This window comes from Rattus norvegicus, chromosome 10 (assembly GCF_036323735.1).
Source record: "Rattus norvegicus strain BN/NHsdMcwi chromosome 10, GRCr8, whole genome shotgun sequence".
Taxonomy (NCBI): Eukaryota; Metazoa; Chordata; class Mammalia; order Rodentia; family Muridae; genus Rattus; species Rattus norvegicus.
The window spans coordinates 62,913,678-62,930,833 of record NC_086028.1 but is presented as its reverse complement, the minus strand read 5'-3'; the positions used below and the strand labels follow the sequence as shown (position 1 = coordinate 62,930,833).

At 36.5% G+C, this 17,156-nt stretch overlaps 1 protein-coding gene across 8 annotated transcripts in view; it reads left to right on the top strand.

Annotated features, from left to right (window-relative positions):
* Window positions 1-17,156, top strand: part of Taok1 (TAO kinase 1) — a 117,852-nt gene that overhangs the window by 58,216 nt on the left and 42,480 nt on the right. For all 8 annotated transcript variants that reach the window (NM_173327.2, XM_063268508.1, XM_063268507.1 and 5 more), the window contains 6 exon segments: window positions 3,341-3,412; window positions 8,371-8,472; window positions 9,303-9,348; window positions 10,629-10,725; window positions 12,576-12,689; window positions 14,171-14,262. In NM_173327.2, coding sequence (NP_775449.2) covers window positions 3,341-3,412; window positions 8,371-8,472; window positions 9,303-9,348; window positions 10,629-10,725; window positions 12,576-12,689; window positions 14,171-14,262 — 523 coding nt within the window.

The following is a 17,156-nucleotide window of genomic DNA, read 5'->3' as shown; positions in this document are numbered from 1 at the left end:
TTACATAAGGTGATTTTAAATTATGAGCTATTCGCTTGCCTAGCAAGCGCAAGGCCCTGGGTTCAGTCCCCAGCTCCAGGAAAAAAAAAATTATGAGCTATTGATGATTAAGTTAACCTTCAGCTACTATCATTTCTTTTAAGGTGAGAGTTGGGTGCATAATGCTAATTCCAATTCTCTGGTCTGGGACTGGTTTCCCTGAGAACCATCCTTAACTCCAATCCTGTCATTATCTAGGTTACTTTTCTCAAAACACCTCAGGTGTGGTTGAAAGAGGTTCACTATTAATAAGCTCTTTCATCATCCCATCAGTGTAGCTTGTTTGCAACGAAGTACAAAATTCCAAATATTTTACCAAGATAAGAGCTTAGGGAAATAAAAATATACCACTCTGAATATATCTTTCGGCAAGATTTGTATTAGTTATTCTGCAGACACTGGAATGACTCTGAAATGCAATCTTCCTCGAAAAACTGTCAGTTTAATAGGACAGTCCTGGTTTGCTGCCTTACTGTAGTCTCCTTACTCTTCCGTAGCCTGCTTGCTCAGATCACCCTCAGAAAGCTTCAGGACCCTCACTCTGTAATACAGAATGCTATTTTAAGGTCAACCTTATGGCCATTCTTTTGAATTTTCCTTCTTTGTGTATGGCTCCTGTGCTTGAACACATTAATTATTTGTATATTTTGTCCCCTCTCCCTTGTCTCTATTACCAGTTCCTTTTATAGACTAAAGTTATTAAACTGTCTGAAGGAAAAGACATAATTTAAAACTTAGCTATATGGGGTTGGGGATTTAGCTCAGTGGTAGAGCGCTTGCTAGGCCCTGGGTTCGGTCCCCAGCTCGGGAAAAAAAGAAAAGAAAAAAACAAAACAAAACAAAAAACATAGCTATATTGTTTTCATCTGTATCCATTCTAGACTCCCACTTCTCATACTTGAAACGGAAGCTAATGTTGAACCTTTTTTTTTTTTTTTTTTTTTTTTGTTCTTTTTTTCGGAGCTGGGGACCGAACCCAGCGCCTTGCGCTTCCTAGGTAAGCGTTCTACCACTGAGCTAAATCCCCAGCCCCAATGTTGAACCTTATAATTTAATGTCTTAGCTAAAATACTTCCCATGTTCTCTAGCCACAATTTTTTGTCTTTTGAGGTGTGGCAGCAAAACTGACAGACATTTTACTGTAATTTTACAAATAGAAATCTTGTTCTTACTGTAGATTTTTTAGCAACATTGACATAGCTTCTTAATTCAGTTGATAAGATTTTAAATAGTAATTTATTGTTTTTTTTTAAGTGTTTGTGTGCACACGTGGGTGCATGTGTGCACATTTATGCCTTCATGAGTTCTTGTGTATAATGTGCATCCAAGTGTCCATGTAAGCCAGAAAAGGTCATCAGAGTCTGTGAAACTGGAATTTTGCTTGCTTGTAAGCCTTCTGATGTCGGTGCTGGGAACCAAACCAGTTTTTTTGTGAGAGAGCTCTTTTCCAGCCTGGCATATATATTTTTAAAGACTGTTTAAATAAAACAACAAATATAAACTCCAAGCCTTATAGAAGCCTTGAAGACTTCTTTTCTAATTTTGGTTTTGTAAGTATTGGCTTTCCTTGTAGTATGGATTTGGAAGTAGTCTTTCCTAAACTTCAGCCTTTAAGCTTATATGTGTTAGCACTCACCTTTGATCCCAGCACTTAGGAAGCAGAGGCAGGCAGATCTCTAAGTTTGAGACTAACTTAGTCTACATAGCTAGTCACATAGCAAACTATTGCCAAGGCTACATAGAGAAACTTGGTCTCCAAACAACTAAGATAAAATTATGAAATGTTTTCCTAGTATCAAGTTCTGCATTTATATTTTATTCTGAATTCCTTTCATGACACCCACCCACCCATCCATCTCTCTGTCTATCTAAAATTCAGGCTAAGAAATACTTTTTTACATTTATATACTTTGTTGAGGAAGGGCCTTGGAAGTCAGAGGACAGCTTGTAGAAGTCTGTTTTCTCTTTCCACGATATGGGTATCAGGGATTGAGTCCAGGTTACCATGCTTGCTGGCAAATGACTTACCCACTGAGCCATATCTACATCACCATGTGCTATAAAATTTAGTTTATTTTTAGTCTTTCTGCTTATATTTATAAATTAAATTGGTGTATAACTTTAATAGGTTTTAGTTGTAGGGTCATATTGCATTCTTAGGAGACAGCTTCTCTTCCTTTTTGTCCCCCTAAGACAGGTGTGTGTGTGTGTGTGTGTGTGTGTGTGTGTGTGTGTGTGTGTGTGTGTGCGCGCGCGCGCGCGCGCGCGCGCGCGCGCAACTCTTGGTATCCTAGAACTTGTGTAGACCAAGCTGGCCTTGAACTCAGTGATCTATGTGCCTCTGCTTAATTGTTGGGATTAAAGGCGTGTGCTACCACCACTGCAGTCACCATCACCACCTGGCTTTCCTCCCTTTTATATTCCAAAAAATAGCCTACTCCTCATGTCTGTTCCCTCCACATGTGTATTGAGGAGCATCTTTATGTGTAAAGACCATAGAACTACTCCAGGAGCAGTGCACCTTGCTGTTTATTCATTTTTATTTTCTGAGTATGGGTGTGTTGCCTCATTCATTTATGTATGCCATGTATGTGCTCAGTACCTGTGGAGGCCAGAAGTATCGATCTCAGAACTGGAGTTACAAGTGGTTGTTAGCTGCCATTATAGTTGCTGGGAATTGAACTTGGTTCCTCTGCAAGAGCAGTCAGCAGTCTTTACCATTGTGCTACCTATCAAGCCCACTTTTTGTTTTTATTTTGATTTTTAAAGTAGAGACTTTTATCTTTTTAAAAATATTTGCTAAATGTGGTGTGTATGTGTGAGAGAGAGAGAGAGAGAGAGAGAGTGAGAGAGAGAGAGAGAGAGAGAGAGAGAGAACACGCATGTACACTAGAGACAGCTTTAGAAGCTAGATGTCTGCAGAGGCTAGAAAATTGCATTAGATTCCTGGAACTGTAGTTACAAGTGGTTGTGTGCCACTTAATGTTGTGAGTACTGGGAACTGAACTCCAACCCCAAGCTCTTTTGTATGTGACAAGAGCAGCTGACAGTTACTTAACAAAAGTTTCTAATAACAATTTATTAACTGTAGTTCTGAGCTGGTATTAGATCTTTAGACTCCTGTTTAATTCCTTTTGACTCATATCTTCCCTATTTCTTTTGCCACTAAAAGTAATTTTGATCTTTTTTGAATTAGTTATAAGTACCTTTACTTTTAAAGAAGTAATGTCTCAGATTCAATCTGTTGGTTTCTGTTTTATAATGGTTCTTTTTGTTTGTTTGTTTTGTTTTCCCTTTTAAGGCACGAGATGTGCGTACTAATGAAGTGGTGGCCATCAAGAAAATGTCTTATAGTGGAAAGCAGTCTACTGAGGTAGGTTAATTATGTACATATTTGTAGCATATTAGGAAAACATACTTGTTGGGTTTTTTGTTGTTGTTTATTGATACAGGGCTTCTTTGTGTGTGGCCTTGGCTATCCTGGAACTTGCTCTGTAGACCAGGATGACCTCAAACTCAATTCAGAAGAGATCAGTCTGCCTCTGCATCCCAAGTGCTAGGATTAAAGGTGTGCATAAACATTGTTGGGCAAAACCTACTATTTTTAATAAGGGAGAAAAGTAAGGCAATTTAAAATAGATATGTGTTAAAGCATAAAAATCCTAAATGTACCAATGGATTTTCCCCCATTTATTCACTCATTTTTTAAAAAAATCTTTTCAATTGCCATACTAAATTCCAGGTTTTTTAAATCCTAGTTTGATGCATACATAATTGTGGTTTGTTCCTTTCCTCCTCTCATCTTCTGTGGTTGGTTTTTACCCTTCCAGTCCATTTGTATCTTTCTATCTTTCTACTTCCGATTTCCTCACCTTTTTTTTTTTTTAAAAGATGTATTTATTTTATGTATGTGAGTACACTGTAGCTGTCTTCAGACACACCAGAAGAGGGCATTGGATCCCGCTACAGATGGTTGTGAGCCACCATGTGGTTGCTAAGGATTGAACTCAGGACCTCTGGAAGAGCTCTTAACCACTGAACCATCTCTCCAGTTTGCTCACCCTCTTTTTTTTTTTTTTTTTGGTTCTTTTTTTCGGAGCTGGGGACCGAACCCAGGGCCTTGCGCTTCCTAGGTAAGCGCTCTACCACTGAGCTAAATCCCCAGCCCAACTCACCCTCTTCTTTTTTTTTTTTTTTTTTGGTTCTTTTTTTTCGGAGCTGGGGACCGAACCCAGGGCCTTGCGCTTCCTAGGTAAGCGCTCTACCACTGAGCTAAATCCCCAGCCCAACTCACCCTCTTCTTTTTTTTTTTTTTTTTTGGTTCTTTTTTTCGGAGCTGGGGACCGAACCCAGGGCCTTGCGCTTCCTAGGTAAGCGCTCTACCACTGAGCTAAATCCCCAGCCCAACTCACCCTCTTCTTTTTTTTTTTTTTTTTGGTTCTTTTTTTCGGAGCTGGGGACCGAACCCAGGGCCTTGCGCTTCCTAGGTAAGCGCTCTACCACTGAGCTAAATCCCCAGCCCAACTCACCCTCTTCTTTTTTTTTTTTTTTTTTGGTTCTTTTTTTCGGAGCTGGGGACCAAACCCAGGGCCTTGCGCTTCCTAGGTAAGCGCTCTACCACTGAGCTAAATCCCCAGCCCAACTCACCCTCTTCTTTATAGCCTCTTTATTTCTCCTGACTTAAGTTTCCTGATTTCTACCCATATACACATCAGTGAATATTTTTACAAATGAGTGAGGCCCCTTTAGTTATTCATTAGAGCCACAAACAGAAGATAAGTGACATACCTTCTGCTTCCAGTGTTTTACATTGTGGTTTAATAAATTATATTTATTTTGGTTTCTAGATACTCAAGTAAATTAAGATGTATGTAATAGTAAATTAATAAGGACATAGCCTTTTAAAATAACTTAGAAAGTGGTTCATGTCTGTTTTAAATTTTATCCAAAGGTAATACATTTGAAATAATCGTAAAAAGCAAAAGGAGAACTTAGACGCTTTAGTTCCAATATCTTTTTTCTAGATTATGTTTGATCTGTATAACTATGAAGTCATAAAATCTACTTTTGAGGGGTTGGGGATTTAGCTCAGTGGTAGAGTGCTAGCCTAGGAAGCGCAAGGCCCTGGGTTCGGTCTCCAGCTCTGAAAAAAAAGAACCAAAAAAAAAAAAAAATCTACTTTTGAAATCTAGAATTCTGAGAGTCTTTGATTTTAAACACAGTTTTTTAGTTGTGTTTAAAATACTTATAAGAAAATTTGCTATCTTAATCCATCTTTAAGTAGATGGCTCAGTAATGTAAGTACTCGCGTGTTGTATAACCATTACCATCACCCATCTCAAGTGTTCTTCTCATCTTGAGACAGTGGAAGTACACTCATGGTATGGAATGGTGATTGACTTTAGTGGTAACATAGTTGATATTTATTCACTTAACAATGCTGTGGGGTCAGTCTCCAGGACCACCAAAACAACAGTAATTCTTTTCTCTAACACCCAGCCCTAGAATCTACAGCTGTACTGTTTATCATTAAGTGGTCTACTGGATGTACATTTAAGCATGTGCAGCCTTTGATACTGTGACACATTGTTGACATCTACAAGTTCACGCTGGAGAACTGTGCAACTGAGGTTTTAAAAATTGGAGAAAAATTCTTGCCCTTTTGCTCTCTGCTCTTGTTCCTGCTCCCCTTCTTTCCCCACTCCTCATTCTTCTCTCTCCTTGTACTCATGGCCAGCCTCTACTGCCCCCCTCCCCAAGCCCTCCCCATGTCCTGAATGAACTCTATTTTATACTATTAGAAATTTTGCAAAAACAGTTTTTTAATTAACTTTAAAGTTTTCTATTAGACTGCATTTCATGCCTATCTTCAGCTATGTGTCGCCCATGAAGCCTGTAGGACTGCAGATTAAATATACCTGGAAGTAGACTCACTTAGTATTTGTTACTAGAGTACCACGCAATATTCTCATTGTTCATACACAGTAGAACATGCGACTACATTCTCTTCCCCTTTAAGAGACTGAGAAATATTTCTTTGTGTTTATATATGTTACATCTATCTCTACATATGCTCACACTTTACATTTAAATTCAAACCTCCCACAAATGGACTTGGGTTCTTTTAATCTTTTGGCTATTGTCAATAATGCTGCTATCAATATGAGTGCACAGATATTCCTTACAGTCTGCTCTAATTTCTTTTGGTATTATGCCCAGAATTGGACTTGGCAAATTTGTTTCCTATTTTTGATATGTTTTGTGGTAAATCTTAGGTTGGTGATTATTACACCAAGGGTATGGTAATACTGTATCATTTCATCATTTTGATATCTAAAAAGTGACATTTCTTTGAAGTGTAATTTTATTTACTACTGTATTAAAATAATTTAGACCTAATGGATTGACGTATTTTGTAATTGTTGAAGTCTGTTGAACTAGTATTTCATTATTCCATTATCTTTAGGATCTAGTGTTACTGTCTTTCATGAGTTTTCTTTACACAGGGAAATCCAAATTTTAAGACTTTGTTTGCCCTATAGAGTATTAAAGCTCATAAAGTTTAAAGCTCATAAGATTTTCTGAATCTTGCCATTTTAAATGTATTATTATATACCTCAGTAGAAGACAACGTATTTTGCAGTGCTTGATTAAGAGTATGCTAATATCAAAGATACATGTTTTAAACCTAGTATAAAATAATTATTAATATCTCTATTATACTTTTTCTGCTCTTAATTATAAACTATAGCCCACCAGTAGTAAAGCTTAAAAAAATTTAAAATGAGCAATTATGTTTAGGGCCTGGAAAGGTTTTTCAGTGTGTGAAATACTTTCTACCTAAGTGTGAAGATCTGAATTTGAGTCCCCTGAACCCACATAAAAGTTAGGTACCAATCTCTAATCTCTGTGCTCCTATGATTAGATGGGAGGTGGAGACAGAATCCCCAGAATTCTGGCATAACAGCAAAGAACAACAAAGAAAAGTCCCTGTCTCCCAAAACATTCTACTGACACATACACTATGGCGTGTATGTGCCTGCATTCACACATGGACGTGTGCATCTTACACATTCACACAAAAGAGAAGTTTTGTTAAGGATATGGACTAAATATCTGTATTTCATGATACTTGTGCAGGAGGGATCTTAGCAGAGTATGTCAGGAAAATGTTATATTTCTTTTTTTCTGTGACCTTTTATATATAATTATTCCATTAGCACTTTATTTTATGTGTACGAGTATTTTGGTGCATGTAAGTCTGTGCTACATGTATTTGCCCGTTCCCCAAAGAGGCCAAATGGGGCAGGGAACAATTGATTGCTGCTGGAGGAAAGAGTGTCAGTTTTCTTTAAGTATGTGGTTCCTGGTAGGTCCCTTCTCAGTAGGGCAGGTCCCACACCCAAAAATATTTGTGCAGCACAAGCTGGACTGGATGAGGGTTTTTGTTGTTGTTGTCTTTTTGTTTGCTTGCTTGCTTGTTTTAGAGACAGAGTTTTTCTGTGTAGCCCTGGCTGTCTTGGAATTTACTTTTTAGACTAGGCTGGCCTTTGGCCTTGAACTCAGAGTTCATCTGAACTTGCTTCTCTACTAGTACTGATATTAAAGGCATGTGCCACTACTGCCCAGATGGATGGGTTTTAAAGCAAGAAAGGGAAGGAACAGAGAATTGGGTGGTTAGGGAGGTAGGGTGAATATGGGAGATGTTCAGGGTAGGGGGATAAATATAATCAAAGTACATTATATGAAACGTTCAAGAGATTAATAAAATTAATTTTGATTAATTTAAAAAAATCATATTTAAAGAAAATAGAAACGTTGGACTTCTCAGGGAAAGAATCCCCATGTGTTATATCATTATCAGTGTGCTTGCTATGATTTAAGATTTTACCTTTATGTACACGAGTGTTCGCCTGTATATATGTATGTGTACTTTGTGTGTACCTGGTTGGTGCCTTTGGAGGCAGAAAAGGGTAGATCCCCTCAAACAGTTATAAACAGTTATAGCTGCCTTGAGTGTACTAATATTTGAACTCAGGTGTCTGTAAGAGCAACAAGTGCTTTTAATTTTAGAGAGCCTTTGGTTATAAGACTTAGTAGGACACATTTATTATGTCTATTATTAAACTGAAATTTGTCCTTAAATATTTTTGTATCTTATATAATTAAGTAGTGAGCTGAGTACAATTCATTTAAACTTTATTTTGTCATTTCATGTATAGATCATAAATTGTATGTTCTAATCATTTTTTATAGTAATTAGTTTTTTCTTATGTATTGTGATCACCTGTTCATAATTCTTCCTCCTGTTCCTTTTTTTCTCCCTCATAGAAATGGCAGGATATTATTAAGGAAGTCAAGTTTCTACAAAGAATAAAACATCCCAACAGTATAGAATACAAAGGCTGCTATTTACGTGAACACACAGCATGGGTTGGTATTTATTCTCTTCTTGGTGTAACTTAGTTGTTTTTGGTTTAGCATAACTTAACTCACAATGTCTCAGACTAGTTATATGAAGACATGCACATACACTTGAAATGTTAGTTCATCCCGGGAAAGAACAGTATTCCCCCAACTCTTAACATATAAAAGAAATACTCAAGACTTTTCTCCAGAGTTCATTCCTACTTTCAGAAATACCAAGTGAACATCTTAAGAGTATTAGTGCCATAATTTGAGAATGGAAGTGAACATATCTTTTTGATATAGATGTATGTTATTATATGTAAGTACAAAGATCCTGGTGAAGTTTTGATACATCCTGTTGAAATTTCAGAATACAGGATTTCTTGGCTAGAAAGGAGAGAATTGTGACTTGTATTATAAGAATTAGATTAATTATAGATGTATTTATATAGAAAAGTATATATATAATATACAGCTTGTATAATTGATTTCATGTTAACATTATTAAAAGACAAATATCATTGGCTTAATTTTTTTTTTTTGATAGCATTCAGAGATGATTTTCTCTGTACCCTAGCCTGTCCTAGAACTCACTGAGTGTAGTCCATGCTGGCCTTAGATTTTCTGCCTTGGCATTCTAAGTACTGGGATTATTGGCATGTGTCCTCATGCTTCATTCTCTTAATTTTATATGTTTGACAAATTACTCAATATGCAACCTACTGTAAAAAGTAGATGATAACTTAGGTTTGTTTTTCTTTAGACTGAGGTGTCTTCTTGACCTCATACGTTTCTCTAAGGTATAAGTCTTTAGAAAATATTTTAATGTAATTATAATTTTTTTTTCTATGCAGCTTGTAATGGAATATTGTTTAGGATCTGCTTCGGATTTACTAGAAGGTAAGCTAGTAAATTATAAAGTAATCATAAAGTTATAATTATCTTAATTATAAAGTATTAACAGTATTTAACATTATAACAATATCATAATGTAATATTAACAATATTTGAGAACAACAGTTTCATAATATTGTTAATATGTTTTACTTTGAAGCCAGGCTGTGGTGGCAAGTACCTTTAATCCCAACATGTGGGAGGTAGAGGCAGATCTCTTGAGTTTGAGGCCAACCTGTTCTACAGAGAAAATTCCAGTACAGCCAGGGCTGCACAGAAACCCTGACTCAGAAAATCCAAAGATAAATAAGTAAATAACTAAATAAAAATAAAATTTGAGACAGGGTTCTAGGGCTACACAGAGAAACCCTTTCTCAAAACAAACAAACAAACAACAACGAAAAACAAAAACTAATAGTTAAATAAATAAATAGCTAGATAGATTAGGTAGACAGACAGACAAAAATAAATTTTGAGACAGAGTCTCTCTATATTACTTTGGATGCCCTGAAACTCACTCTGTGAACTCGGCTGGCCTTGAGCACACAGAACACCTGCTTCTCTATCCTGCCTGAGATGACTAAAATATGTGCCATCAGCTTTGGCTCTAGCTGTTGTTTATTAAAGTACTAGAAGGTGATAATTCAGATAGCGTTTACTTCACCAATATTAATACTAACTAAATTTAAAATTTTGCAGAAAGTAGAAAATCCCTAACTTTTTCCATTTTCTTCACATGGAATTTGGTACACTTAAAAAATAGACAAATTTTCTCTCATTGAACCTTTATATGCATTTTTCTGACTTCTTTGTCATTCAGTTGGATCTGTTCTATTAATAAAAACTAAAAATAAATGGGGGCTATCTTGTTATTTCTTTTACAGTTATTAAGTTAATTGTTCAATATTGTTAAGCTTAGAGGAACGTTTGGCTGATGAGTACATGTTAACACTTGTCATTAATGTATACTAGTTACAAAGTTTAGTGGCCTTATTTTATCACTGTGGAAATTGTCTCTTGCTAAGTGTCTGCTTTTTAAAAGTTAACTCTTGTATGGGCTTGGGCGATAGCTCAGTGAATAGCTTGTGTGCATATATGTACATGTATACCACAATGCATGTGTAGAAGCCAGAGGACAACTTAAAGGACTTAGTTCTCTCATTCCAGTAGTTCTGGCCATTCAACTCTTATCCTGAAGCTTACAATTTACCCACTAACACATCTCTGTATATTTTTGAAACAAAATTATTCTCTATGATTATTTTTAAATAAATTTCTACTTTCAGTTCATAAAAAGCCATTACAAGAAGTGGAAATAGCAGCAATTACACATGGTGCTCTCCAGGGATTAGCTTATTTACATTCTCATACCATGATCCATAGGTAAGTGATTCAAAAGTTATTATACATTGACAAACAAATGGATTGTTGAATTTACCACTTTTACAGAGTTGAATGTCTCTTGATATTTTTGTTTACTTTAGCCAAATAGAATTATATAATCTTACACTGTTTAGACCGTTCACATATTAGAAAGAATGCAGGGCTGGAGAGATAGCTCAGTGGTTAAGAGCACTGGTTGCTCTTCCAGAGGTCCTGAGTTCAATTCCCAGCAACCACAGGGTGGCTCACAACCATCTGTAATGAAATCTGATGACCCCTTCTGGTGTGTCTGAGGACAGCTACAGTGTACTAACGTAAAGTAAAGTAAGTAAGTAAATAAATAAATAAATCTTTAAAAAAAAAAAGAATGCAGTATACCCTTGATCTGTTTACAATAATTGTTACTTTTGCCTGTGTGTAGCTATATTTCCTAAAGCATATGTATTTTATGGAACTTAACTGAAGAATTACCTAATTTGCAAACTGGAAGGGATATTGAGGATCATGAAGTCTGTCTTCTTGTAAAATTGATGCTCTAACTTGTAACTATAATTCCTTTAAGATTGCAAAGCCAAATAGATTAGAGCTTGAATTTAATGGATCTTTTTTTCTTTATAACTGATAATGGCACATTTGTTTCATTGATTCCGTGACCTGGACCAAAACCCTTTTAATTCTGAACATAAACCCCTAATCATCCTTGATACAATTATATAACATTAGAGTCAAGACATTGTATAATCCAGTGTTAGTTTTGTCTGTTTCACAAATATACTACCATTTAAAAAATGGTGTATGTGATCCAGGCAGTAAATATTAAGCTAGGCAGTCATTTTTAGTTAATAGATTGTCATTATTTTTAGATAGGGTAAGTGAAATCCAAGAGAAATCCTTATAGTAGCAAGTGAGGGAATGGCTGAATTGGAATCAGAATGTGTTTTCTTATCTCCAAAGTACCTCGTATGCATAAGGCCTAGCACCACACAGAGAGACATACAATCACAGGGAGAAAGTACTTTATCATTTATAAAGACAAATAAGTGTATTATACTCAGTATTACACGTATAAGAGTCCATAAGTCTTGTAAATGCTTTTTGTCTCTTAAGTTTTATAAAGTAAAAAGGAGAGCTGATGAGATGGCCCAGTAGTTAAAAACACTGGTTGCTCTTACAGAGGTCCCAAGATCAATTCCCAGCAACCACATGGTAGCTCACAACTATCTATAAAGAGATCGGATGCCCTCTTCTGGCCTGCACATATATATGCAGACAGAGCACTCCTACAATTAAAATATATAACAATTCAAGTAGGTATTCTAGCACTCATGGAACATATATTCCCGTTGTGTAAATGTCCATATAGCTTAGCTTAGTTTGGATAGGGTATTTGCTGTTTCAGAAAAGTAAATTTGAATGTGAACTTGGGGCCATTGATAGTATATTATCCATGTGCTTCAGTTTTCATGTTTAATCTCAAACTGAAAATTTGAGAAACGGAATCATTTTTTGTTATAAACCTAGTTTGGAAGATAAGATTCTTTACTATTTTTCTAAAGAAAAATGTTAAAGGGGAAACAGAAATCTTCTGAACTTGAAGCCATTTCCATAGTCATAAACAAGCTCAAAGATAAGCAGTGTAATAGAGTTGGCTGGGTTTTTTATTGCTTTGTTAACTATTCTATTGTTAGCATATTTACACTGCAATTCTATTTTTGTTGTCTAATTTTATTATCATGGTGTGATACTTGATTACTTTTTATTTTTCTTGTAATATTTTTATTTTTTTTAATCATTTGTAAACACAATCTAATGAAGGATAATTGAGTAATTTTCTGTGTCCCTTAAACCAGAGATATCAAAGCAGGAAATATCCTTCTGACAGAACCAGGCCAAGTGAAACTTGCTGACTTTGGATCTGCTTCCATGGCCTCCCCTGCCAATTCTTTTGTGGGAACACCATATTGGTAAGAATAGTCTTTTCTGGTATTGATGGTGATTATACTTTCTAAGGTGTTATTTTCCTGAAAATATACTATCATTTTGGATACCTTTCACTTTGTTAATTTTAAGTATAAATTTGCAAGTTTGCCCTTGAAACTGCTTTTTTTTTTTTCTTTTCCTTTTTCATTCTTTTTATACTTTCCAAATTTATTTTCTTTTTGTTCTGTGTATTGTGTATTAGGTATAGGAGTGAAACATTGCTCATATTCAACTAGAGGAAATAGACATGCCATATAAACATTAATACATTTTCTTTAAATTTACTTTTTAAAATAAACCTTGAAATTTGTGTCTTTGTGAATGTAAGATAAACCACATGTATTCAACTGACCTTGTAGACCAGAGAAGGGCATCAAATCTCTGGAGCTGGAATTGCAGGTGTTGGAGAGATGAGCCTTCTGATCTGGGTGTTAGGAACCCGACTGAGGTCCTCTAGAAGAACAGAGCAGCAAGTGCTCATCACTGCTTTGTCATATCCACTGCTACAGCACTGCTCCTTTCTGGGGATGATTCCTCATGCTGCTCTGACTGGCTGTAAACTCCCTATTGATTTAAAACAACAGGCATCCCTCTTCTCCTGTTTTATGAAAACACATTTACTTTGTCCGTCAGTACATAGAAGGGTAGTGGAATTGGAGGAGTTTTGCTGTTTTCAGTTTTCTGCTTGTGAATTTCAGATGTAAGTAAAAGTAGAAGTATGATGAGATCTTTCTTCCTGGTTACCCAGTCACCTTAACACAGGGTTAGTTCTGTCCTCCATAATCTCATTTCTCTCTACCCCAGTTACGTTTATTGAATTCTAGCTATTGTCTGCTCTGGTCTAGGAATAATTCTACATGTATCTGGAAATGATAATTTGTAGGAAATATTTTAGATAAACTTTATGCCATCTTGTTATATTCTGAAAATAATACCTTTGGTCCACTGCATCCTTTTCCTTATCCGTGTTTGAAATCTCCCATATTTTATGAAGGAAAGACTTCTTACAGTGGTAACATTGCTCTGGAATGTACAGTCTCAAAAACATCCTAACAAAAACATACTAGAGAGTAATTTTGTGACTATTCATTTTCTGAAAGAAACATTAAAGGGTCAGGATTCAATTTTATGGATAGACCTTGTGCCTTCCTTTGCATTTCAGGTAAAAAAAAAAAAAAAATCTGGCAGTGTTTGTTGCCCACGGTAAAAGTCAGTATTTAGAGCAAGTATTAACATTTTGTAATATAACCCCACTCTGGGATGCTCCCTTTGGAATGCTGCTACATGATCGTGACAGATGGTGAGAATGTGTTTTCTGAGCACTGATAAATACCTTACTTCTGATTTGTTCCTTACTAAAAATTTTTGTTAATAAATATTGACTGGGGTTCAAATCAATGTTGTTTATGTTGATGGAACTTAAATTCTCACTTTTAGCTGACTGAATATTTATTGTATGTTTTAGGATGGCCCCAGAAGTAATTTTAGCCATGGATGAAGGACAATATGATGGCAAAGTTGATGTATGGTCTCTTGGAATAACATGTATTGAATTAGGTAAGCACTGGATTTTATTATTAGGGATTAACTATTTTTTTTTTTTTGAAACAGGATCTCACTGTGTAGCCTTGGCTGACCTCAAATTTATAGAGCTAGACTTAGTGCTGCCATCTGAAAACTAAGATTAAAAAATGTTCTTTCACCATACCTAGTTGAATTAAGTTTTGATTCATTGTCTTATTTCAGTTAATATATTAAGTTAGATTTTTATCTTAGATCTCAATTTTAAAAATTTATTTATTATATGGATGTGGGTATTTTTTTCTCTGTATGTTGGATCCTCTGCAGCTATAGTTGCAGACGGTTTTGAACCTCCATTTGATTTCTGAGTATTAATCTCAGATCTTCTGGAAGAGCAACTAGTTCTCTTATTCACTGAGCTATCTTTTCAACCCCAAATTTAAGGGGAACAAATAAATCATTTAAAGCTTCTGTCTTATTTGCCTGCTAGTTTTTATATTAATGTAGTATGTATTAGGTCAGATATATTTGCTGTTAAATTAGGTATAAAATGAATTTTCACTGGGGTCTTAAATTTTAATGGCTAATATTAATTAATGTTTTTTTAACACTTAGAATATACCTAATCCATATTTATTATCCACAGAAGGTTTCTTAATCATGAATTATTTACTACTATATAAATTACTTTTTAAAAAAAAATGATTGGGGGGGGGGGGTCGGGGATTTAGCTCAGTGGTAGAGCGCTTGCCTAGCAAGCGCAAGGCCCTGGGTTCGGTCCCCAGCTCCGGGGGGGAAAAAAAAAAGAACCAAAAAAAAAAAAAAAGATTGGGGGTTGGGGATTAAATGCACAGTGGTAGAGCGCTTGCTAGGCAAGGCCCTGGGTTCGGTCCCCAGCTCCGAAAAAAAGAAAAAAGAAGAAGAAGAAAAAAAAATTTTTTTTTTATTTACATTTCAAATGTTATTCCCTTTCCAGGTTTCCTGGGCATAAGCTCCCTGTCCCATCCCTCTCCCCTTCGATAAGGGTGTTCCCCTCCCCATCTAACCTCCTTCCTTCCACCCTGACGTTCCCCCACAATGGGGCTCCAACCTTGCCAGGGCCAGGGTTTTCTCTTTCCATTGGTGTCCAACAAGACCATCCTCTGCTACATGTACAGTTGGAGCCATGGGTCAGTCCATGTATAGTCTTTGGGTAGTGGTTTAGTCCCTGGGAGCTCTGGTTGGTTGGCATTATTGTTCTTATGGGTTTGCAAGTCCCTTCAGCTCTTTCAATCCTTTCTCTACTTCCTCCCAACGGGGGGTCCCGTTCTCAGTTCAGTGGTTTGCTACTAGCATTCGCTTCTGTATTTGACATGCTCTGGCTGTGTCTCAGGAAACAGCTATGTCCAGTTCCTTGTCTAGTTTTAGTGGATATATATAGCACGCGTAAGGCAGGCTCTGAATGGCCATTCCTTCAGTCTTTGCTCCAAACATTGCCTCCCTATCCCCTCCTATGAATATTTTTGTTCCCTCTTTTAAGAAAGAGTGAAGCATCTGAATTTTGGTCATCCTTCTTCTTGAGCTTCATGTAGTCTGTTGATTGTATCTTGAGTAATTCGAACTTTTGGGCTAATATCTACTTATTAGTGAGTGCATACCATGTGTGTTTTTCTGTGATTGGGTTACCTCACTCAGGATATTTTCTAGTTCAGTCCATTTGTCTATGAATTTCATGAAGTCATTGTTTTTGATAGCTAAGTAGTACTCCATTGTGTAGATGTACCACATCTTCTGTATCCATTCCTTTGTTGAAGGGCATCTGGGTCCTTTTCAGCTTCTGGCTATTATAAATGATATGAACATGATGGAGCATGTGTCTTTGTTGTATGTTGGAGCATCTTTTGGGTATATGCCCAGGAGAGGTATAGCTGGGTCCTCAGGTAGTACAATGTCCAATTTTCTGAGGAACCTCCGGACTGATTTCCAGAGTGGTTGTACCAGTCTGCAATCCCACCAAAAATGGAGGAGTATTCCTCATTTTCTCTTTTTTTTCTTTTTTCTTTTTTTCCTTTTTTTTTTTCCGGAGCTGGGGACCGAACCCAGGGCCTTGCACTTGCTAGGCAAGTGCTCTACCGCTGAGCTAAATCCCCAACCCCAGTGTTCCTCATTCTCTCACCAGCATCTGTTGTCACCTGAGTTTTTGATCTTAGCCATTCTGACTGGTGTGAGGTATAATTTTAGGGTTGTTTTGATTTGCGTTTAAACTTTTAAAAAAAAATTTGTTTATTATATATAAGTACATTGTAGCTGTCTTTAGACACACCAGAAGAGGGCATCAGATCTCATTAACAGATGGTTGTGAGCCACCATGTGGTTGCTGGGATTTGAACTCAGGACCTCTGGAAGAGCAGTCAGTGTTCTTAACCCCTGAGCCATCTCTCTAACCCCCTATAAGCTACTTTTAAATTTAGAAGTTAGATGCCCATTTTTGCACTGGTTGGATAACTCCTTAACTCCTGTTACTGTAGGAGGCTGAGACAGGAGGATTGCATGTTGAAAGTCTGCCTGACATGATCCTGAATTCAAAGTATCCTGGGAAATTTAGTAAGACCTGTGGTAACAAAACAAACAAAAACCTTGCATACCTTTAATCCTAGTGCTTAGGAGGCAGAGGCAAGTGGATTTTTGAGTTTGAAGCCAGCCTGGTCTGTATAGTGAGTTTTAGGACAGCAAGGGAAGGAAAGTTTAGAGAGGAAGCCCTGTCTAAAAACCAAAAACTAAACCAAAACAGAACTGAAAAGACTAGGGATGTAGCTGGCCAGGTACACGTCTAGCATGCTCATATCCCTCTGTTTAATTTCTGGTGTATCCGGGAGGTGAAAAATGTTGTCAGGCTACATAATTTTAACAGTTTTATTTTTTCCTTTTAGAACACGGTAAGTCAGACTTTA